Genomic DNA, 25,377 nt, shown 5'->3' on the forward strand with positions numbered 1-25,377 from the left:
AACACCCTGCCAGGTATTAGTGAAACTCCACTGACATACAATGGGGTCTACCAAGTATCATCCAGGTGTCCGTTGTTTAGAGAAAAATGACACAATCAGTGAGGAAGGCTTTGACACAGAAGTGAAATCTTCTTGTGTGACACAAAGAAACCAATAGTAAAATGCTATTTTGTGCAAACACTGAGGCCAAACACAATGTTTGTGCACCATGATGCCACCATTATAGGCTTTGTGATACAGGAATTCTCTAATTTATTATACAGTTTAAATAAATGTCATGTGTCAGTGTTAGAGCATGCATCTTAAAAAAAATATATATATATATATTAATGCACCAACTCTCAATCTTAAAAAATTGTGGAGGGGGTGGACAAAACATTAACCAGATCCGAACCCCTCCTAGACTGCTCCATACTAATCAGGTAGCGACAAGAGCCACCTCAGATCACTGCTGGTTAACCATTTAAACTTGCTGTTATTCACGGACAGCAGCATTTAAATGTTCTGCTTGTTAGAGCGTGCCTATCAGCCTTTCCGCAACGCGATTGTAGACAGCCGGGGGCCAGCTGGGGTCTGAGGTGGGGCTGATGCTGGTGACACACTATACTTTCTACTGTTGATTGGTGTATTTTATTACAGTGCAGCTGTATACTCTTGATATTGCCATCTTCTATTCTATTTAATCCAATTTTTGGGTATTACATTACACTAGCTGTATGGATGTTCTTTGTACCTAGTGGCTACCTTTTGCATTGCATGCTATTTTTATTGCATTTCCCTCATCAGCCTCCCCCCTTTGAGTTTAACAATTTTTTTTTTTATGTCTTCTAATAAAGTATTTATTATTTGGATATATTTGTCTGATATTTTTCTATTATGGAGTAACACCTATATGAATATAATGGCATGGTCTCTTTACTCCTTTTTGGCTTACGGGTTTATATAAAAGTTCAGAATTTTGTTTTAATCACTAAAATATACATGTAAAAAAATAAAAAAAACATATACATTTTGTATCGTAATTGTACTGACCTCAAGAATCATATTGCCAAGTAATTTTTACAGCTCAATGACAAGGAACAAAACCCAAAAACAACAGCAGAATTGAGATTTTACCATTTCACCCCAAGTGGAACTTTTTTTATGTTTTTCAGTATTTTTAGTGGTAAAATAAATTGTGTCATTCAAAGCTAGAATTCGTCTGACAAATAGCATGCTCTCATGCAGCTAATATTGATGGAATAATAAGCTAATTCTGACTATTAAAAGGTACAGAAGGCAAAACCGAAAGCACAAAAACAAAAAATCATTGGGTCTTGAAAGGGATAAGTTATATAATAATTAGTATTGTTGAGCGAGAATGTATTATTAACCCTTTCAGGGGAGCACGCTCGGGTGCTCGCCGAGTATTTTGGTGTGCTCGGCGTTTCATTCACTGTCGCCGTGACACATGCAGAGATTGCCTGTCTGACAGCACGCCAAGCTCACCAAAATACTCGGCGAGCACCCGAGCGCGCTCGCCAGAAAGGGTTAATGATACATACTCGCTCAACACTAATAATTTAAATGTATACAAAAATAATGTACAATCCAAAACACCCATAATTAAAATGGGTACAAAGTAATCACTGACCTGCCCTGAATAGAGAGAAGTGTTGCCATCCTGATGACCAGTAAACATGAACATGCTTATAAAGTGAAGAAGGATACTGGGTGCCCTCCTTGAATCTACTGAAGTCCAAGCCAACCACTTATATACAATCATGAATACAAGATAACCAAAGATGCACATCATGAAGAGAAGCTCAGGGAGGAAAACCAAATACATGCAGAATTTCTTCTTGAAGTGCCTAAGAATACAGAAAATGCAATTAATTCAGTAAGTATAAGGACAAGAGTGTAAGCAACACACAAAGAATTAAGCTTAAAAGAGGACATTTCGCCAAATTTTTCATGTTGAACCGGACACACAATGTAATTGTGGCTGCAGAGAACAATAAAACATTTTTGTGTTTCTTTTTATTTCACCTCTCAGTTGCGAAGATATGAGCAATCAAAGTATTTAGTACCTGATGAGTTAATTTTCATTAAGTCCAAGTGGGTGTTTCACTGGGGGCGTGCACTTCTTCTCCCTGTAGGATGCTGACCAATCATGACCAGGCAGCAACACAGCAGAAAAAAAAAAACATGCAGATTTCTCAGTGTGTGAGATGTAATGATACAGCTCTGGTCTGATCTATCCTCCTGCATGAGCCAGAGTGGGGGAGGGGTCAGTACAGCTGAGTTTAGCAATGTCCCATTACAAACACTCTTATCAGTTTTTCTTCTCTCCTAGCATGGTCACCTCTGCCATACTGCCCCCCCCCCCATGGTCTGTGAAATGAAAGCTCAAAGTGTCTGTATCACACTTATGTCTGTTGTGCTCAACTTTAAATCGCTCTGCAATGAGATTTGGGCTATCATTATGTCTGACACAGAAAAAGCCCAGAACAGGCATGTGACTCCTGTGTGAAATGTAATGGCAGCCCTAATCTCACTGCAAAGCAATTACAAGTTTCTTGAGCACAGCAGACATAAGTCTGATTACTGACACATCTTCAGACAGGCTGTGTGGAGGGAGGGGCATAACAGCAGAGGTGACAGTGCTAGGAGAGGTAGAAAGCTGATAGAAGAGTTTTGTAATTTGACACAATTAAACTCAGCTGCACAGCCCCTCAACCACACTGACTCATGCAGGTTAGATCAGGAGATCATACATCTCATATACTGATAATCCTGCTCTAATCTATGGTGAAGCTATGTTTTTCTTTCCGGTGAGTATTTTTTGCCTGCTTATGATTTGCCAGCATTATACAGGGGGAAGAAGAATACGCCCCCAGTGAAATCACTCTAACACCCACTTGGGCTTAACAAAAATGAACTCCTTAGGGAAAAATACTCTGACTGCTAATACCTCTGCAACAGAGACAAAATTAAAAAGAAAAGTTTTATTCCGCTCTGCAGCCACTTAGTACATCATGTGTCCAGTTCAACATGAAAAAATTGTGATAGGTCCTCTTTAAACACCATGTTATAAAAGCACAACAGAAAAACAAATGGATTTTTTATAAAACATCAGATGCAGCTAACTTTAACTCTTTAAAGAGGTTGTCCTGGCAGTGGGGGCCTGGCACCTGGCATCCCACCGATCAGCCGTGTACAGCATTGATGCTGCCTGGATATAAGCAGTGTGTGGGCTCAAATGTATGGGTTGTAACTGCTTCAGAGTTCAAAAACTGTGAAGCAGTTAAAAGAAGCAGCACGTTCATTCTATGGGTGGTCTGCTAGTTAAGCTTTAAATTACCTCCCACCCTCCCCAAAAAAAACGCTGAAGATGGAACCGCCACAAAGCTAAAGCAAAAACGTCAGCAAAACCACTTCAGGAAAAAGACTGCAGCCTTTCCCTCAAAGCGGCTTCGTCTAAGAAAACTTTGGCGGGTCCACTATTGTCAGCTGTTACTAGCCTTGTGTCCGATATATAAAAATAATTGTTACGGAAAGGGGAACATAATTTAAAATGTATTTCACCGGCCCTTTGTGGTTATAAAAAAAATGAAAAAATATGTGAAAAGTTTTTTAATCGCTGCCTCCATTCTGCAGAAATTGATAGGGTGCTCGGTGCATGCTTTGTGTGACCAAGAGGCTCAGTCCGTGCAAGGTTTCTCCTGCTGGTTTTGCATGTCTCCCTCACTGGTGATTGACAGCACTAGAACAGAGCCCAGTATTTGCAGCATGGTCCTGGCTGTGAGCAACTTCTGCTACAGATATCGGGGACAGCACCTACATAGATCACCATGGGAAGAAGATGTATATCATGAAGAGCAAGGGTTTACACATGAGCAACGAAAGAGAATGTGTCATCAGAAAATGACCAACAGGTAGAAATCAGGTTTTCATGTTAAATGTACTGATGTGGAAAATAAAAAAAAATACTGATCAATAAAAACCTAAATTATGATATATGTACACGACACATGCACTTTAACATGCTGACTCAACATTTACCAAGGGACTAGGTAAACAAGTAATGCATTTTGGCTGAGGACACCAGTGAACAAACAATTCAGGAAACTTATAGTAGCCATAAGCAAAAAGATTCAAACTATCCCGGTCTGGCATCCAGTTTGGCCCTCCGTAGTAGCCGGGCTAGGGCAGTGTTCACTTTGACAATCCTCTGCTTCTGACTAGTCAACCGCAACGTTATAATGTAGGGACTAGGCTGGACCAGGGAACTTCGACTCTTTGTTCATTACTATCTTCTACAACCCCTGGCAAAAATTATGGAATCACCGGGCTCGGAGGATGTTCATTTAGTTGTTTAATGTTGTTGAAAAAAAGCAGATCATAGACATGACACAAAACTAAAGTCATTTCAAATGGAAACTTTAGGGCTTTAAGAAACACTAAAAGAAATCAAGATTAAAAATGTGATACTCAGTAAGGGTAATTTTTTTCAGACCAAGTAGAGGGAAAAAATTATGGAATCACTCAATTCTGAGGAAAAAATTATGGAATCATGAAAAACAAACACACAAAAGAACACTCCAATACATCACTAGTATTTTGTTGCACCACCTCTGGCTTTAATAACAGCTAGCAGTCTCTGAGGCATGGACTTAATGAGTGACAAACAGTACTCTTCATCAAGAGTGCTTGGTCTGAAAAAAATGACCCTTACTGAGTACCACATTTTTAATCTTGATTTCTTTTAGTGTTTCTTAAAGCCCTAAAGTTGCCATTTGAAATGACTTTAGTTTTGTGCCATGTCTGTGATCTGCTTTTTTTCAACAACATTAAACAACTGAATGAACATCCTCCGAGCCCGGTGATTCCATAATTTTTGCCAGGGGTGGTAGTTAAAGAATTTAACAAGCACAGGATACTGAAATCCTGTTAGTTGTCTGTTGATTTACATAATATTTCATAGGTAATGAACAGTATGTGATGTTACTATACAAATAATTCTGACTTACAGATAGTTAAAAGCACTCAAAACTACCCCAAATGTCATGTGGATCACTCCCAGAATAATAGACATCTTCATTTTAAAAGAGTTCAGGAAAGTGAGACGATTTGATGCCAAGTTCCAGATCTTAATATGAAAAAATAAAAAAAGATATCAGAAAAGTAAGGTTAATACAACAAAGCTATGATAATAGCAATGGTAATTGACATTATAAGGGAATTTGTCAGCATGTTTCCCATAACTGCCTATATGAGCGTGTAGGTCTTTAAAACATAAGGCAATCTGTACCTTTACTTAAAAATCTGTTACTCGATTACTAAAAAAGTAAGCCCATATGGAAAAAAAGGCATAAGTGCTCTGGACGTGATCGGAGCACTTCCCAAGCCTCTGCCTCCTCAGCTCTATTCTTTGCCTAGCACCACCTTCTTCTGCTTAGCTGACAGCTCACAAGTTGTGTAGACGAGCCGGTGAGCTGTCACTCCAGCAGAAGGTGGTGGCACTAGGCGGGGAATAGAGCCGAGGAGGTAAAGACTCGGGAAGCGCTCCGATCACGCCCAGAGAGTGGGAGGGTGGAATGCAATGACAGCTTCCCTTTAAAGTAATAATTATTTGGACAACAGTGGATACACAGTCTATTTTTTCACTAAATGATATTACATGAGTTAAAGATATATTATACTTACAGGATCTATTCCAAAAGGATACACTCCTTTGACAACTCCTGTTACATTGGGGTCCAGTGTCAAATAATGATTTGATAAATCTGCTTTCCTGATGCAAAAGTATAAAATAAAATCAACAAATTGCGAAGGATTTCACAGATTCATTTTAATAGCCATAGTTCTTACAAATTTGCCCCTTCAATCAAGATGGTGGAACCTATGAATTTTCTTCTGTGACACTGTACAGAGACAATTCATAACTAAATGTGCATCTTGATTTGGTTGTCTTATTTCACAGTGTCCACTTGATAAAAATGCCAAATATGTATATTATTTTTCAAAGCTTTAACCCGGTCAGGCATTGAATCAATGAGTTCTGCTACCTTGACCTGTGGAACACTAGCACTTTGCCACACACACTCTAGACCAGGGGTCTCAAACTCAGCTGGGCATATGGGCCGCACACAGAAAAACATTTAATTTGGGGGGCCGCATTATTTGCATGACAAAGTGACATTTTTAGTGATACCATTTTATTTTCTATACACCTTTTGAACTGGTCCCCCACATTGCAGACATGGTCTCCCATCCAGGTCCCCCACATTGCAGACATGGTCTCCCATCCAGGTCCCCCACATTGCAGACATGGTCTCCCATCCAGGTCCCCCACATTGCAGACATGGTCTCCCATCCAGGTCCCCCACATTGCAGACATGGTCTCCCATCCAGGTCCCCCACATTGCAGACATGGTCTCCCATCCAGGTCCCCCACATTGCAGACATGGTCTCCCATCCAGGTCCCCCACATTGCAGACATGGTCTCCCATCCAGGTCCCCCACATTGCAGACATGGTCCCCATTATTGCAGACATGGTCTCCCATCCAGGTCCCCCACATTGCAGACATGGTCCCCATTATTGCAGACATGGTCCCCCACATTGCAGACATGGTCCCCCATCCAGGTCCCCCATATTGCAGACATGGTCCCCCGTCCAGGTCCCCCACATTGCAGACATGGTCTCCCATCCAGGTCCCCCACATTGCAGACATGGTCTCCCATCCAGGTCCCCAACATTGCAGACATGGTCTCCCATCCAGGTCCCCAACATTGCAGACATGGTCTCCCATCCAGGTCCCCAACATTGCAGACATGGTCTCCCATCCAGGTCCCCAACATTGCAGACATGGTCTCCCATCCAGGTCCCCCATATTGCAGACATGGTCTCCCATCCAGGTCCCCCATATTGCAGACATGGTCTCCCATCCAGGTCCCCCATATTGCAGACATGGTCTCCCATCCAGGTCCCCCATATTGCAGACATGGTCCCCATTATTGCAGACATGGTCTCCCATCCAGGTCCCCCACATTGCAGACATGGTCTCCCATCCAGGTCCCCCACATTGCAGACATGGTCCCCATTATTGCAGACATGGTCCCCCACATTGCAGACATGGTCCCCCATCCAGGTCCCCCATATTGCAGACATGGTCCTCCATCCTGGTCCTTATCTTGCAGACATGTCCCCCATCCAGGTCCCCCCCATACTGCGCACAGGGTCCCCGTCCCCCCCCACCATACGGCGCACAGGGTCCCCGTCCCCCCCCACCATACGGCGCACAGGGCTCCCCCCCCCCACCATACGGCGCACAGGGCCCCCCCCCCACCATACGGCGCACAGGGCTCCCCCCCCCCCACCATACGGCGCACAGGGCTCCCCCCCCCCACCATACGGCGCACAGGGCTCCCCCCCCCCCCACCATACGGCGCACAGGGCTCCCCCCCCCCCCACCATACGGCGCACAGGGCTCCCCCCCCCCCACCATACGGCGCACAGGGCTCCCCCCCCACCATACGGCGCACAGGTCCCCCCCCCCACCATACGGCGCACAGGTCCCCCCCCCACACCATACGGCACACAGGGTTCCCCCCCCCACCATACGGCGCACAGGGTTCCCCCCCCCCCACCATACGGCGCACAGGGTTCCCCCCCCCCACCATACGGCGCACAGGGTTCCCCCACCATAAGGCGCACAGGGTCCCCCCCCACCGTACTGCGCACAGGGTCCCCCCGTCCCCCCCGTACTGCGCACAGGGTCCCCCCGTCCCCCCCGTACTGCGCACAGGGTCCCCCCGTCCCCCCCGTACTGCGCACAGGGTCCCCCCCGTACTGCGCACAGGGTCCCCCCCGTCCCCCCCGTACTGCGCACAGGGTCCCCCCGTCCCCCCCGTACTGCGCACAGGGTCCCCCCGTCCCCCCCGTACTGCGCACAGGGTCCCCTCGCTATACTGCGCACAGGGTCCCCCCGCTATACTGCGCACAGGGTCCCCCCCCATACTGCGCACAGGGTCCCCCCCATACTGCGCACAGGGTCCCCCCGTCCCCCCCCTATACTGCGCACAGGGTCCCCCCGTCCCCCCCCCCATACTGCGCACAGGGTCCCCGTCCCATCCCCCCATACTGCGCACAGGGTCCCCGTCCCATCCCCCCATACTGCGCACAGGGTCCCCGTCCCATCCCCCCATACTGCGCACAGGGCCCCCGTCCCCCCATACTGCGCACAGGGCCCCCGTCCCCCCATACTGCGCACAGTGCCCCCCCATACTGAGCACAGGTCCCCGTGTGCTGTATTTCACATGACAAAAAAAAAAAAAAGATTCTCACCTGTTCTCCGTTCCCTTGGCGTCCTTTCGGCACCTGTGGCCCGCAGGCACAGACCCCTTAACAATCGCGGCTCTCTCCAGCCGCCGCCGCCATCAGCGCTGTAATGCAGTGTATTGGCGCGCACAGACCGACTCTCTGCACAGCAATACCAGTGTCAGCCGCCGGCTTATCAGAGGCCAGCAGCTGACATCGGCGCATGTCAGGGACGTCATACGCCGCTGCGCTGGGACGTAGATGTCAGCTGCTGGCCTCTGATAAGCCGGCGGCTGACACTGGTATTGCTGTGCAGAGAGTCGGTCTCTGCGCGGCAATACACTGCATTAACAGCGCTGATGTCGGTGGCTGCTGGAGAGAGCCGCGATCGTTACGGGGTCTATGTGCCTGCGGGCCGTGTGTTTGAGACCCCTGCTCTAAAAGCTCTTCACAGAAAGAAGGTTTTATGATCGCCTTCTCATACATGATCAATCATAGCCCATACCTACTCAATGGGATTCATGTCAGGTGACTGACTGGCCCATGGAAGCTTCCAGATGCCTTTTTTGCCTGCCACCTAGGGTCCTTTTAAACAGTGTGGCAAAGAGCTAATCTTCCATGAAAAAAAAGGATGTTTTGGCCAACAGCCCAAGAATGAATATTGGGTCTTCTTCCAATATCCTTAGATGGGCTGCTAAACATGCCTGACTGAGCAGTGAGACCAAGTTCATGAAAACCTGCTTACCGTGGAGAGCTTTTAGAGTGTTTGCGTGCCGAGTCAGCCAACATAGCGGATCTCATTAATGCCAAACCAGGATAAAGTTTTAAAGGGAATCTGTCAGCAGGTTTTTGCTATGTAATCTGAGGACAGCATGAGGTAGGGGTTAAAACACAGAATTCAAGGATGTGTCACTTATCAAGCTGTGTGCTGTTGTTTACTTACAATGAAGGTTTTATCACTAGGACATTATCACTGCCAGATCTGATGTGCACGTGACTGCTAGTCGACAGAGTCTGACCCCTCCTGTGACAAGCAGCTAACTGTCTATAGACTATTTACATACAGAGCCTGGTGTGGGTGGGGTTAGCTTTCTCAGCTCTGCTTCATTGCTAAATTTAAAAACTCTGATTGTGTCAGAACGGCAGCACCGAGTAAACTAAGTGATACATCGTTGGATTCAAGGTCCCTGCCCCTATATCATGCTGCTCTCAAATGAGATAGCAAAAACCTGCTGACAGATTCCCTTTAAAGAAAGCAAGAGTCGGGATAGCTAAATTTTAATATACATATTTGGAATTTGTATTAAGCAGCAAATACTGTGAAATAAGATAATATCTAAAAATCAGGGAGTCTATTTAATTATGGTTTGCCTCTAGCGAAACCTCTACAATACACTAGCCCATTATCGAGACCAGAATTTTTGTTACACCATATCATATGTACACCCTCTAGAACTGGGGTTTTTAATCTTTTTCCACAGGACCTCTTGGGTCAGAACATTGTGATACATATGGCCCCTCCATTAGTAGTAGTCCAGGCTGAAAATATTAATTGATAAGTCTCAATTTCTTAAAACATTAAGAATTAAAATAAATACAAAAGGATTCACTTCTGTAACTAATCCAAGGATTCTTACAGCCAGTGAAAGACGTGAGCACTTCCAGCAAAACAGGCTCCAAGCTTAACTAGAACAGCAACGAAGGGGGCTAACTAGTGAGGTTTGCCTTACAATTTGGGAAGCACTGCTTTAGATGACAGTTTTTCAATGTAATTTTGGGTGACGATATCGCAAAAGCTTCAGCAATATAAAAAAACCAAAACAATACAGAAGTACATTTAAGCAATGTCAGGCCCAAGACAACTTGCCCATGGCACAGGATATACTCACGTCCATTTGGCTTCAAACATTGCTGAAACATTCCAACTAGAGCCAAATATGTTCATTGACTTTGAAAAGCAATCATTATAGATAAGCCCAGTATAGACAGAGAAGAGCCCCATCAGCAGGATAATGTAACGCCCCTCAAAAAACATCTTCATGAACTATTACACAGAACAAAAAGATTAAAAAAAATCTATTATATCATAAACATTACAGTAAATTTATACTAACTGTACAGGATAAATCTTTTATCCATTTTGCTTAGAATAACCCCCTTTACAGCATATAGATACTATAAATAAACCTGTGTATAAAGCATCCCCATACAATGGCCACATATACAGTATGAAGATCCTGCTACATTCGGGCTGAGCAGCAATGATTACATGTGTTAAGAGCCATACAGAAGGGGCAGCATTGATCAGAACATACTTCTAGACTGACCATAGAACGTCTGGGAGGTCCTCTCTTATCCCACCACTGATGTGCCAAAATGTAATCACAGTCAATTCAGCTTTGACAAGACCATGCAGCTATGGGGGAGCAGAGCCGGCTGTCATACTCCGCCAGACTTACCTTCTCGATCTCTGTATACATGGCGCTGAATCTATGCTTATGTATAGAGACCCTGCCTTCCTCCTTGGACCCCACTGGGTGCGGGGAAGGAGCAGGAGCTGCGGAGTACTAGGACACCCAGACAGCTCAGAAGGCTAACATCCCCCTGTAACTGGGGCAAGGGAAATAAGCAAAAGAAAAAAAAAAAATGGAGTGATGTGTTAAAAAGCCCTCTCCATGTTCCTTATCCCCTGTTCCTTAAGGGGAACAGTGTATAAAATAGATTAAAAAAAGAAAAATAAGAAAATTGCAAAAATAAAAAAAAATAAAAAATAAAAAAGAATGAGACACTACCAGTCTAAAATCACTGTTGCTAGCCCGCTCCCCCACCAAAAAAGATGTCCAATACATAAAAATTATTTCTATGGATAAAGGAAAATAATTTTAAAAAGCTTTTAGCGGTCCTTTGTGCCTTAAAATATTTTTTTACAACATTTTTTAAAACAGACACATATCTTCATATTTCGCTTTACATTTTCAACCGATATTTTTATATTATATATCAAAAAAAAAAAAAAAAAAAAAAAAAAAAAAGAAGGCAAAAATTATTTGAATATCCGGACCAGAAAAAAGCCTTCAAAAGCACATGTATCACAAAACACGAAAATGTCTCTGGTCAAGAAAAAAGGGGTGGGTTAGAGAAATGTTCCGGTCATGTACTAGTTCGTGAAAAAAAAAAAAAGGAGCTTATTCAAGGAAAACCTCTCGATTATGAAGTGAAGATTTTTATTAAAAAAAAGTCTTAGATGCATTAATGTATAAATAAATGGGAGCCTTACTTCATCTTGCGTGCGCTTTAGTTTTGGATTGTTTTCATAGAGAATCAGTACCAGAGCAAAGAGCGACATCATAAGTCCATGTCCAAAATCTCCAAACATCACAGCAAACAAAAAAGGAAATGTGATAATGGTGTAGGGAGCTGTAATATGAAGAAACACAAATGTTAGTTCTGCCTCTACCCTACGATATTATGACAAAGCTGCCAAGGACTGTGTCTAGAAGTACAGCTCAGCCATATTCCCATGAACCAGGGTGAGCTGCAATAGTAGATACAGCTAATGGACAGATATGATGTGGTTTCTAGAAATAAAGGGGAACCTTTGTTTAATAAAGGACCATCCCTTTAAGTTGCTATAAAAATGAAAAGTGGAGCAGTCCGCAGTATACCTGGATTGACTTCTCGGTAGTTCCCCACGCCATAAGCATCTACTATGTTCTGAAAGCCAACGGTGAATTTGTTTGTACGTATTAATGTTGGAGGGGTGTCATTGCTGGGAATGCGGTTTATGAAGGAGGGGACAGATGCACCACTCTTTCTCTATTAAGGAGAACAGACAGACATTCAACGCAGCCACCACTGTACAGATTTCATTAGAATATCAAACATATCAAAAGAATTAAAACGGGTCAATACTTGTTCTGTGGCAAAATATCTTACCGAGCCTTCCTCAAGAGCTTTTTTGAGGTTCTGGAGATCGGACACAGGACACCAAACTTCGGCAATTAGACACTTATTAGTGACATCAAAACTACAAAAATTCAGCACATGATAAATTGCCTTCATCTTCTTGACTTGAATAACCCACTTGTAGACTGACTCCGATGCCTTGAAGAGAACTTGTCTCAAATAATCTTCTGTCTGGACAACCACCTACATGAAGTTGAAAGCATTGACACTTTATAACACAGACTTGAATATATATAGAACAATATAGAACAAATGGGAGTAATGACCCAGAAACTACAACAGTTATGTGTATAAAATATAATATCGTTTATTAAATCCATTAAAAAGCAAAATTATAAACATTTGTGAAGGGAGAAAGATAAAAAGACACAAATGTGTGACAAATTTGGCACTGCTGTATCATATAGTATTACACATGGGGTATCAGGGCACCTGGAGAGACTATAGGGCAAAGGGACATATTCCATATAAAAAGAGTATCTATGATCAATTGTAAAGTCCCTATGGTAATAGATTAATGCATATTTGAGATCATCTCATTGGTTTGCCAAAAAAAAGCCTTCTATCCAGAGAAAACAGCATAGTGAAGTGCGAGACCAGAAAACTCACCCATAAAGTGCTGCAGTGCAAATTAGGTCAGACAAACAGGAGCCCCTACGCGCGTTTCGCGTGGGCTTCGTCGGGGGGCCTGTATGTTCTGTGTGTCAAACAGACTTTTATGCGTGCCATCAAGCACCTGCATGCAATACCGAACACTGATGCGGCGCCGCATAGGGACTTTACAATTGATCATAGATACTCTTTTTATATGGAATATGTCCCTTTGCCTTATAGTCTCTGAGGGGTGCCCAGATACTCCATGTGTAATACTATATGATACAGCAGTGCCAAATTTGTCACACATTTGTGTCTTTTTATCTTTCACCCTTCACAAATGTTTAGAATTAATTTTGCTTTTTAATGGATTTAATAACCGATATTATATTTTATACACATAACTGTTGTAGTTTCTGGGTCATTACTCCCATTTGTTCTATATATGTAGTTTGGGAGGACCCTCCCTTTGATACTATGGTCCTTATACATTTAAATGGTTCTATTCTATTTTGTATAGACTTGAATATATAGCAGCATCCAATCGCAAGAAGGGGGCGGTAGATTTTCTTGACTTTTATAACCTGGCATTATACTACAGACTATTCTAGACTGGGATCACCAAAGCCCAACTCCACAGCACCAAGAGTTTAATTTAATCTTGTACGGATTTAAGGAGCTTGATACATACTACATATATCAGTTAAGAATGGAAATAGAAAAGGTTCACCTATGGTTAGCATCACCTGTCAACTCTAACTATATAACGCTTCTAAAAGGTATCAACCTTAGAATCATAGAATGGTAGAGTTGGAGGGGACCTCCAGGGTCATCGTGTCCAACCCCCTGCTCAGTGCACGATTCACTAAATCATCTCAGACAGATGTCTGTCCAGCCTCTCTATGAAGACTTCCATTGAAGGAGAACTCACCACCTCTCGTGGCAGCCTGTTCCACTCATTGATCACCCTCACTGTCAAGAAGATTTTTTATCTTCTCTCATTCAGTTTCACCTTATGTGCTACTTACAGATAAACAACAGGAAGATTTTTTAACATACCGTATTTTGCAGACTAAAGGACGCACCCCAAATTTTGGGGAGAAAAATAGGGGAAAAATTTTTTTAAGCAAACTGATAGTGCGTCTTATAGTCCGCTTTTATGGTAGCTTACCCGGGGGGAAGGAGCGGCTTTGGTGGAGTGGGGTCCCAGGATGCAGGGTCGCTGCTGCAGGATGCTGGCGGTGGCAGGAGTGGCTCCAGAAATCTCAATCTGCACATGCCTCTGGCGGCCATTTTCCAGAAGTCCACCGCAGTGAAAATGATGGAAGTGCGGGGACTCCGCTGACATTTTCTGTACGCCCAGCCTCGCACCGCAGAACACTTCATCCTCCCAGCCCGAGGCCCGCAGCATCGCCCCACTCCTGCCGCCGCCAGCAGCGACCCTGCTCCACTGCAGCCACCCCCAATCAGCAAGCTACATTTGGATTATAAGACGCACCCCAATTTTCCCCCCAAATTTGGGGGGAAAAAAGTGCATCTTATAATATTGAAGTACCATATTTTTCGGATTCTAAAAATCTTATAGCTGTAAGCTTACGAGCAGGTCCCTCATTCCTCCTGTGACTGTTAAACTGTGTTCGTTTGTAACCTCTTTATTGTCTGTACATGTTCCCCTCAATTTTAAAGCCCTGCGGATTAAATTGGCTCTATACAAATAAAATGATTACAGCATAAACCCATAACTATTGCTAAACTAATGGACTTCACGTTAAATTACAGCTTAAGACAAACTTACCGCATGAAGGTCTTGAATTCTTGTGTTCAGCCCAGACATGATTTCCTGACGTTCTTCAGAAGAGTTTGGGTAAGGATACATATGGCAATGGTAACTGAAAACAAGAAAGAAAAAGGAAAAAAAAACATATCAGAACTTACAAGCAAACATACTTATCTCATCATCTGATGGATGAGTCTTGTTTTGACAGCTCTAAACTGGTGTTCATTCAAATATTCAAAGTAATAAAATTGAAATATTATATATTTTTTTTTAAGTAAACCGCATCACTAAAAGTAAATCTAAATAATACATTGCAAATACATTATAGCAATCTTTCCTATTAAAATGTTTATTAATAAAAGAACCAACCGTAATAGATGCAGTTTTGTATAGGGAATTTTACTCACCAGTCACAGATCTGCTTAACTTTTTGTCCTATTTGCTCTCCCCAATACGAAATTAAAAACACAAACCACTTAGTTGGCTCTCCCTATAAATAGAGAAAAGACAACTGATGAGTTACAGGAGCCGTACTTAGATATTGATGGCGTATCCTTAGGATAGGTCACTAATAAAGGATCAGATGGGGTCCAACTCCCACCCATCAGCTTTTTACAGCCGGAGTTGCAAACAGTGTAAGGAGCAGAACAGCACAACTCCATAAACTGTGTAGCGGTGGTTCTTGGGTGCTGCCGCTCAGCTTCCATTGTGATGGATAGGATAGGTCAGCAATATGTCAGAATGATAGCTCTCTAGTAAGTCACTAGTGGACTACCCCTTTATCATGTTTAAATGTGTTCTGATTTTTGATGATCTTTACGAATAGCACAAAAATGTTCCCAGCCACAGAACAAGTCACTTACAAACACTGGTATAAAAATTTGTGTTTTTTGTTTTTCCTGATTGAAGATTTGACTTCCACAATGACGTCACCTCAGTGTATGGGCTCAATAACAAGTATATGGTCCGTACACAGCTGTGCGAGAGGACTGTGCAGACCCATAGACTTACTATTGAGCTCGTACACGGCTCTGTGCATGCAGCTCATGCACCAGTTACAAACCCCAGAGCAGTGTTTTGACCGATCTGTGGGGGTCTCAGAACCAGGACTGACACCAAATCAGAAACACTATGTACGATATAGAATACATAAAAACATTTTTTAAATGACAGTTACCCTTTAAAGTTGGCCAACATAAAACAGACATATTTCTTTCTTCATTTTTTGAAGATAGCTCTATCACAATGCAAGTCTGTAATATAGTTTAGGTCACAGTTCATCAAAACAAAATATGCTAATAATTGTATCCAGAGTTGTGATTTGGGGAATATTTCACTAAAAAGAGAGAAATTATATACATAATAAATTGTTAACACATTAAAAGGGGTATTCCCATCTCCAAGATCCCATCCCAATAAGTGTAATAATAATAATAATAATAATAATAATAATAAATAATATTAGCAAATACCTCCAATTAGAAATGTAGAATAGTTTTTCTGATTCTCTTTCCTCATAAGCAGGCATTGCAGGACCTTATGTATCCATGGTTACGACCACTAGCAACAGGCTACCTAACTGTCACTATATCAGTGGTTGTAACCATGGATACCTAAAGGTCCAGCAATATCTGCACATGAGGAAAAAGACGTAGCGAATCAGAAGAACTATACTACATTTCTAATTGGAAGTATTTGCTAATATTATTACACCTGAAACATATTGCGAGAGGTTATTGGAGATGGGAATACCCCTTTAACTAATTTGGGAATGAACATTAGCCGACTCCAAAATTATGTAATACAATAGCAAAACACCAACTCACTGTTTCACAGTCTTTCAGATACTCATCTAGCGCCCGATACGTCAGGATGGTGTAGCCTTTACAAGCCCTCCAAAGCATTTTCTCAAACGATTCTAACTTTGCATAGTGAACTAAACCAGAGATAAAGCTGCAGAAAGAAAATAAATGAATACATCGCTTGTGGGAAGAAACTAAGGTTGTTCAGGTCCCATACAAGCATCAACTGCACCTTACATCTTTATAACCAAAAAAAGTAAAAAAAAATAATGATACGAACGCTCCATTTTCAAAAGGCATAGGCTAGTGAAGGGTAAAAGAGGACTCTCTTTTGCAGAGGGGGTGAGGGGTTTGTAAATGTTTGTTTTTTTCCCCATGAAATACCAGAAATGAATGGAAATTAATACATTGACTAGTGGGCATTACCACTGAACTGTTCACACTGATTGAACAGGGTAAGGCTCACAAGACCTTTTTTCTCTCATCCGAGAAAATCGGTCTGATTATCGTGTGATCAGAGTGTGATCAGAGTGTGATCAGAGTGTGATCAGAGTGTGATCAGAGTGTGATCAGAGTGTGATCAGAGTGTGATCAGAGTGTGATCAGTGTGTGATCAGTGTGTGATCAGTGTGTGATCAGTGTGTGATCAGTGTGGCTCATAGACATAAACGGTCGAGTACGATCAGATGATTGGATACAACTTCTGCATACTGTGATTCTTTTCCTAGCACTGACTCAGTCCAAGTAAAAAAAAAAAAAAATCAGACTTGTGCACAGCCCCAATGAATAACATGGGGACAATTGCTATCCGTCAAAATATGGGAATGAGTGTTATCAGTCAAAATGACAGGTAGCACTCGTACGATTTTTACGGTCATATGTATGAGCACTAAGAGTGTGAAGGAAGGACAAATCCCATTAATAAGGGGAATTGTAACACCTAAGAGTTTAATATATAAATACATACATCCCCAGGAGGAATAAAAGAGTATTGGCATAGCATGGAGTACTAAAAAGGTGCTCCACAATAGTGAAGAGAGTAGACATGTTCTCTTTAAATTATTGGGTGCCAACAACTCCCATTATATACCTCACAGAAACAGCGCTTATCAGACAATTACCTGTGCCCAGAATCAATCTGAAAATGTAAGCTGCCATCTGGTATCACCAAACCATTTATAAAAGTCCCTCATCACCGGTGCTTGTGGCGATTCTGTATCTTGCAAAACTTGGTGCAGCAGAATGAACTGTCTATTTCTGATCATATAATTGTCTGACTGATGAAGTAACTTTCCTTCCTATCCATTTCACTCTTGGCTATACACTAGCGCCTACAATGTGGATCCCAAATCTTACAATTATTTAACAGCTTTGTTACGAAGCCTGCCTAAAAATGGTTCCTAGGGACAATAACTTTTTTATTTTTCTGTCAAAATAGCAATATTGCGGCTTTTTTTTGTGACCCTGTAAAGTTTTTTTCATTTTAAAATTGTAAAAAAAAAACAAGTCTGAATTGTATATAAAAAAGGTAAATAAAACATTGAATAAAAAAATAAATAAATAAATTTGCTTGTGTCGCCAATTTCTGAACATAACGTTTTCATGTCTCTGTTGATGGAGCTTGTTATTGCATGCCGAGGTGACGATATTATTGGTACCATTTTGAAGTGCATACGAGGTTCAGATGGGCATTTTTTTGGTGGAGTTGCAGCAATTAATTCTAGCTTATCGATTGTATATTCTTTATGGCATGTAAAACAAGGGTTAAATAAATTCACATATTAAATAGATCAGATTTTTTTTTTTTTTTACAGATGCGGAGATACTAAATATGTTATTTATTCATTTTGTAAAGAGAAAAAGGGGCGATTCTTTTTTATCTCTTTAAATGGGGCAAGAAATGGTGATTAGCCCTGATCGCTGCTCTTAGAGGCTAATGTCAGCTCTGCAACAGTCAGTACCCGGCAGGTATAGGGGGCTAGGCTCCTGAGCCTGATCCATACACCAATACCCGACATAAGACATACCAGTAAGGGAAGGGGTTAAGTATATTTGCTCTATATGTATTATCTCTTGACTATACGTGGTACCCTGAATCTCTTTGTCTCACCTCTACGAAAATCCATTTACATCTTACTTACAAGGTGATGGATGAAGTAGGAGAAACTCCAGAAACATTCAACTAGACTAGACTCCATTATAGAATTGGTGGCATTGGCTTACAATAACTATACCACCGAGTATGTATATGTTAATACGCAAATTGCCTCTTCAGAAAGGAAGATAATTGGATCTCTAGTGCTACCTATTGGAAGCAGCAATCCTACTAGTCAATATCGAAAACACCATATGCCTTAGACCTAATTCACACTTCAGTTTTTAGCGTAAGGGTGCTATCCGTGTTTTTCACATATAGCACTGGCACCTATAATAGTAACTGTGGCTGTTCACGTGTCCATTATTTTTTGCATGTGAACAGTGCATGCAAAATTGTGGTGACATGTCAAATCAAAATTGGTAATGCAACTCTATGGGTCCATGATAAAAAAACGGATCGTACCCGATTTCCACAGACTGTTAGACAAGAGACAGTAGAGAAACTTTTTTTTTTTTAATGTACGTGAAACTCAGATCAAACCCCGACTGAAATCACTGGTGAAACTTGGTCAGTTATGTGAAAAAAAACTGAAATGTGAATGAGCCCTTAGGATAAGAAAACCAAAAATCTCATTTGCACATACGTGTTTCAGGATGTTTGCCTCTTATCAGTGCAAATCAGGAGAACTATTCTGCTATAACCAATAGAGGACACTGGCCTTATTCTCTGAAGAAGCTATTTGCATATTTAAAATTCCCAGAGAAGCGTTCCACAGCTTATAAATCTCCTTACCCTGCACTGACCCTAAGCATTTTATAAAAAAAAAAAAAAAAAATTAAAATCAGCTTACCCCAATTTTGCCCCCAGTCTGTGCATACATGTATAGTCCATTAGGGATTCCTTTTCTAATGTAGGGAATTCTTCATAACTTGTAGTGGACGATTTTTCACACTACAAGGAAGGCAAAGGTTTTTTTTATTATACATGATCATTCATATTACTTTGATGATAAAGAACATAAGAAAAGTATATTTTTCACTTGCTGCTTTTAAAATCAAGAAAATGAAAAGTAGATTCAAAATAAACCTGAATGCAGAGATAAATGATGCAAGTTTATAAGTGAAGCGGGACTGACAAACCATATTTTATAGTCAGTTCTTACCATCTAAAGTTCCATTAAATAAGCATTTGCTCTAAGCTTTCACCAACCATAACAGATGGCAGAGATGGCGGCAGAGATCAGAACATTCAGGACCCCCGACTGCTGGACCCCCAAAGGTCAAGAGCAGGGATGTCTGGTCCTCATTCTTAGTAGAGTGGCCAAACAAGCACAGCCAATTCTCATTACAGTACTTTTTATTTGTCTCCAAATCTCCCATATATTATAATGGAGAGAGATTGGAAAGTGATCTGAAGGTCATGGCATATCAAGTTGTGAGCCACAATCATCTCAGAGAGGGTCGTGAGCCACATCTAGACCCCATGACATCAAGCTCCTGCCCCTATCATAGTAGCTACACCCAAAGCCTCCATAACTGGTATACTGATAGTGTGATTTCTGTGGGAAAGCTTTGGCTAAGACCGTATAATTACATCCAGGGATTCCTACCTTACCCCCATTCAGTATCCTCGCATCAAGCACTCCCACCATACTGTCGCATCCAACTTGAAGTACCATCCTATCTCCAACTTATCATACTTAAATTTATCTTTACATGCTCAAGCCTGGGATATACACATTCAGATCTGCTCTTCTGTGTGGGCTACTCACAAAAGTCACCATCTGGAGACCTGTTCTTCATAGCTGTTTGCTAGACCTGGTGCCAATGAACCAAGCTGGCAGGCAACCGCAAGATAAGCATTATGGGCCTGCAAGTCACATGGGGCTCCCGAGCTACAGGTTGGGGACCCCTGCTATAAGTCATCAGTCAGAAATAGAAAGGTTCTTGTTCAATAACATGTCCAATTACGAGGACAGTGGTCCACAATGTAAGAATTGCAATCAAAAGAGCCATAGCCATGTAGAATCAGGACACTTTCCCAACAGTAGTCAGGAGTAGGTTATTTTTCTTTACCTCCATTGATCTCTGCACAAAGCCCTTTGTCACCCTCAGCATGTGTGTATACTCCGTCAGCTCCACCAAGTTTTTCTGCAACTTCTCCTTGTTCTTATACACTTCCTTCAGCTCAGACTCAAGCTTCTGTAACTGTTCCTACAGAATAGACATAACATGGAAACCCTCTGTCAGTGACCAATTATTTTTTAGATCTCACAGAAATAGAAAAATGCATAAAATCGGATAAACAGCTGCTTATTAAAAACAAGATGAATGGAAATGAAATATGCATAGTCTAGTTGCAACCCTTTATAGAATTATATAAAGAAAAATTGTGAAAAACAGATTACCTGTATGTCCAACACATGCTTGGGGAGGGGGGCTGCAGGCAGCGTAGTTGCTTCTGGGACAGGAATGTCAGCCTTTTTCATTTCTTGGACCAGATATCCTGGCAACCCCCCCCCAAAAAAAATAGACATTTTAAAACAAATTTCTACGCAAAATAAAAATCAATCTTCAGAAAGTTTTTTTTTAAGTTTGACAAAAAATGTTTTAAATGTTTTATGATAGGAAATTAGTAGCGTGTTCTTAAAAGAATTCATAAGTAAAAAAAACAAAACAACAAAATTAAGGGATTTTTCATTTTTAGCTTCTATTAATCCAAAGGCTTAGTCTGCGTAGAAATGATGAAATCTGATTTACTTAGCTCTACTGCGCCAGTGTTGCCTCTCCGCAAATGCGCCCAGTTATTGAGGACGGGTTCAGAAGTCTTGTACCAAACATATTCCTTTTCTACATGCTGTAGTAATGACGCCACCACTGCAGCCATGTCAAGAAAGACCAAGGGCAGCAGTGAAGAAGCAGCGCTGGAGAGCCAGGGGTAAGGTGAACCTCCAGACTAAAAAAAGTTAAAGATAGCTTTTGTGCTTAGAGATTTTCTAATGTGAATTCTGATATTATGCAGTTATACTAGTTGATTGGACACAATCGTACACTAACTTTACTTTTTTTAATGTTTAATTTGCTGTTATTCTTCACCCTCTGCTCGGCGATGTGTTGTTGATCTGTTTTTGTTTTTGTTTTTTTTTAAATCAAAATCTTTGATACTAAAATTAATGTCTGGAAACTTTCATGCCAGGATGTCATCTACACAGTTCATTGTGACCAGTCAGATTAGGGGAGTGTGAGGTTCCCATGTGCTGCTGATTAGATAAAGTAAATCATGAGCGCACTATGGAGAATATTACAGGACATGTGATTTTCATCAGAGAGCAAAAAAAAAAAAAAAAGGGACTTTCCAATATAAAATATGAAAAGCCTTTTGTAGGGGGGGGCGGGATCACATCAACGAACCCCTAGTATGCTCTTACTCTATTTAAATTGCTCAGTTACAATAACTAATATCATCCACGACTGATCATGCACCTGACAACGTATTACAATAGAAGAGGTCCACCTGCCCCCCATCCACTGCTGCCTTGGCAGTAAGGGGGATCTCAACATGTGCAAACCTTTGTACACACAGGAGATCAGCAGAGTCTGGATGTCTGGAAGCAGTCTGTCTTCTTTCTATAGAAGTAAACATGCATGCCCCGCTAAACCTGTGCATGCAAATGTATAAGTATAGTTCAAGTGACATCTATTATGTATAATCACTAACTACAACAGTTTCCCCACTATTAAAAAAAGATGGTTTGCAGCTTAAAGGGATGGTCATAAGTTCTGAGGCAGCAAAGCATCGCTCCTCAGTTTCATGGTTGCTGGTGGGAGATGCGCTTCTCCATGAGTGACAGCTCGAACCAGCAGCGTTGTCGAGTCGCTGGCCCACAGGGTGCGCTCTCCAATGCTACAAGAAAAGGCAGCTTTGTGCCAGGGGCACTAAAGAGAAGCAGGGGCACTAAAGAGAAGCAGGGGCACTAAAGCAATCCAACCAGCTTCACAGCAGCAATGACACGTTCTAATGGAAATAGCTTGTAACACTTCACTCCATGCCTAGGAGACTGGCCACCGGTGTACACTGCAGCAGTGGCTGGTACCCTAGGCAATTTGCTGTAAAGATTAAAATCCCTTTTTTTTCTAGAGAAGAGGATTCTGAATAATAAGTAAATTGCAAAGTTATTTGTTTTTACAAGCACATTGTAATTGTAACCATTTATGACTATGGGTACAACCATTCTCAAAAGGTTATATATACATATATAAAGGTTGTATATCCCCACTAATCGTATCGTTATGGAATATCTTCTCTTCTACTGATAGTAGTTTATTTTACTCATTTATATAGCGCCATTCATTTCCAGACAACATCACTGTCTCCCTTGGGGCTCACAATTTAAATTCCCTATCAGTAGGTCTTTGCAGTGTGGGAGAAAAATGACAGGTGAGAACACAGAGACTCCTTGTAGATGTTGTCCGTGGTGGGATTTGAACCCAGGACCCGAACAGTGCTAACCACTGAGCCACCGTGCTGTCCAAGCACATTGACCAAACCTTCCACCCTTTACCTTCCTATGTCACAATATCTTTCAAAGGCCCAAATGGCTGAGGACCTGGAAAAAGTGTAAAATGGTTGGTGTGGTTGTACTCATCTGACTTGTTATTTTAATGTGACTCAAAGAAAATACTTTACATGACCACAAGGGTGAGCGCTGCAGGTCATTACTCCTTTTACATTTGATATATGGACAGTTTCCCTGATTCACAGACACCGAGCACCATATACCGGAGAGCTGTATGCCAGCTTGTTCTGCTCTCACGCTGGATAAACAAGAGACACATGGAGGAAATATTTCCAAGTCTAAAGTCCAAGTCTTTCTTGCTCATTCATGTTTCTGACCAAATCAATATTCTTGCAATGTGTATATGTATGTAGTGATCGGACTTTTAAGGGGGGTTCTGCAATTTCAAATTATTACTCTGTCACAATTCACATAGAGAAATGAAGATATTGGACGAGTGCACAAGTGTAATGCCCGTCTGCACACTTCCTACATCAAAGTCCACGTGCACGTCGAGAGGAATTTATTATAAGTTTTACTTCACAAAAGTGGTGTAAAGAATGCTGTAAAATATGGCACACACATCTACGCAATCATAAGTGCACTTTTTAAGAAATTTTCACATTTTACCCCAGTGCACTAAAATCCAAGACTGGGGTAAGGAAGGTTTAGTTTCACCCTTATGCCCATAAGACTGGTAAGCACGAAAAAAAACCCTCATCACATCACTAATGTCCCGATATCTGGATGACATAGGAATATGCTTAATTTACATTGCTATTAACTCTTTTTTTTTAATCAAATGAGTTTTATTCAAGTTTCATTAATATAATACAACAGTATATATAACAGAAAAAAGTAAAAAAAAAACATAAAACCCTTCCTGCTATCCCTCAAGAGATAAACAGAATGCAATCATTAGCCTATCAGTATATTGTTTATGAATTTTTAGAGCATTGGACAATTACACTGTCCTTGGAAATAGCAGAATATCACTGTCCATAGCGACACTGAAACATTTATAAACTGCATGACCACTTAATAATTGTATCTAAAAATAAAAAAAATTGTTGAACACACGTCTGCTAGTTTCCGACAGGACAGTCATTATATGGAAAGAAAAATTATGGATTTTGTAAATAGTTTTTTTGCATAAAACATGGCTTTTATTCAACTAAACTGTTAAAATATGAAATAAATAAAATCAATAAACTTGCCATGACTGTCACCATACAAGTACAGTTATAATCGTCACCGTATCATGTACGTAATTTATACTGCAAGATCTGAAGAGATAAGCACAATACCAAAGGAGCGCGCATGCTCTGTCGAGAGAGATACAGGGGCACGAGTGCTCTGTCGAGAGAGATACAGGGGCACGAGTGCTCTGTCGAGAGAAGATACAGGGGCACGAGTGCTCTGTCGAGAGAAGATACAGGGGCACGAGTGCTCTGTCGAGAGAAGATACAGGGGCACGAGTGCTCTGTCGAGAGAGATACAGGGGCGCGAGTGCTCTGTCGAGAGAGTCATTCTGGATCCAGTCATTCTGGATCCAGATGTAGAAAGTCATTGCGCTTGGCTCTACAGGCACCTTCTTGATCTTTTCATCTCTATAGTGTAGTGATATCCTTCTCCCTCTAGGACCTAGCAGTAACCTCTACCTTCTGCTGAAAATTGACACACCCTTGCTGGATGTTTAAATACCTTCAGTCTCTCCAGAGAGTCGCCGGTGATAGCTCTATTTTCCTCTGTCCAGGCTTGAAGTACTAGTAGTCGGCTAGTGTCTTCTTGAAGTTTCCTTGGAGGATAGTTGGCGTGATCCCTCTGGTGTCTTCTCAAGCTAAGTGTTTTCCCTTGTCTGTTTACATGTTCGTCTTTAGTTGCAGTGGGGGCAGACTAGTGCTCACCCCGTCCCCTCCTTATCTAGGGCCTATTGCTAGGGGCAGTCAGGGATTAGGTTTCCTGCTCGGCAATAGGTACGGAACCTATTTAGGGACGGTAGGGGAGTCAAGATGTTGTCAGATCTGCAGGGTATGAATTTGGCTACTGAGTTCCACACCATTACCCATATCATATATACAGTCATGGCCAAAAGTATTGAGAATGAGACAAATAGTAATTTTTCCAAAGTTTACTGCTTCATTTTTTGTAATGGCAATTTGCATATACTCCTGAATGTCAAAGAGTGACCAGCTTAACAGCAATTACTGTACTTGCAAAGTCAATATTTGCCCAGAAAATGAACTTTAACCCCCAAAACACATTTCAACATCATTGCAGTC

General features: G+C 41.7%; 1 protein-coding gene across 1 annotated transcript in view; it reads right to left on the reverse strand.

The window, feature by feature from the left end:
- The window catches only part of ATP6V0A2 (ATPase H+ transporting V0 subunit a2), a 39,112-nt gene that overhangs the window by 10,061 nt on the left and 3,674 nt on the right, over positions 1-25,377 (reverse strand). Inside the window, exons 3-15 of the mRNA XM_073676174.1 lie at positions 20,948-21,045; positions 20,616-20,753; positions 19,391-19,491; positions 16,467-16,593; positions 15,048-15,130; positions 14,659-14,752; positions 12,240-12,452; positions 11,969-12,119; positions 11,581-11,720; positions 10,193-10,347; positions 5,689-5,776; positions 5,013-5,131; positions 1,634-1,850 (exon numbers count right to left, since the gene is read on the reverse strand). Coding sequence (XP_073532275.1) covers positions 1,634-1,850; positions 5,013-5,131; positions 5,689-5,776; positions 10,193-10,347; positions 11,581-11,720; positions 11,969-12,119; positions 12,240-12,452; positions 14,659-14,752; positions 15,048-15,130; positions 16,467-16,593; positions 19,391-19,491; positions 20,616-20,753; positions 20,948-21,045 — 1,724 coding nt within the window. The remainder of the gene's footprint in view (positions 1-1,633; positions 1,851-5,012; positions 5,132-5,688; positions 5,777-10,192; positions 10,348-11,580; positions 11,721-11,968; positions 12,120-12,239; positions 12,453-14,658; positions 14,753-15,047; positions 15,131-16,466; positions 16,594-19,390; positions 19,492-20,615; positions 20,754-20,947; positions 21,046-25,377) is intronic.

Source organism: Phyllobates terribilis, unplaced genomic scaffold (genome assembly GCF_046119375.1).
Source record: "Phyllobates terribilis strain yellow unplaced genomic scaffold, ASM4611937v1 Scaffold_1__5_contigs__length_1240528914, whole genome shotgun sequence".
NCBI classification, from domain to species: domain Eukaryota; kingdom Metazoa; phylum Chordata; class Amphibia; order Anura; family Dendrobatidae; genus Phyllobates; species Phyllobates terribilis.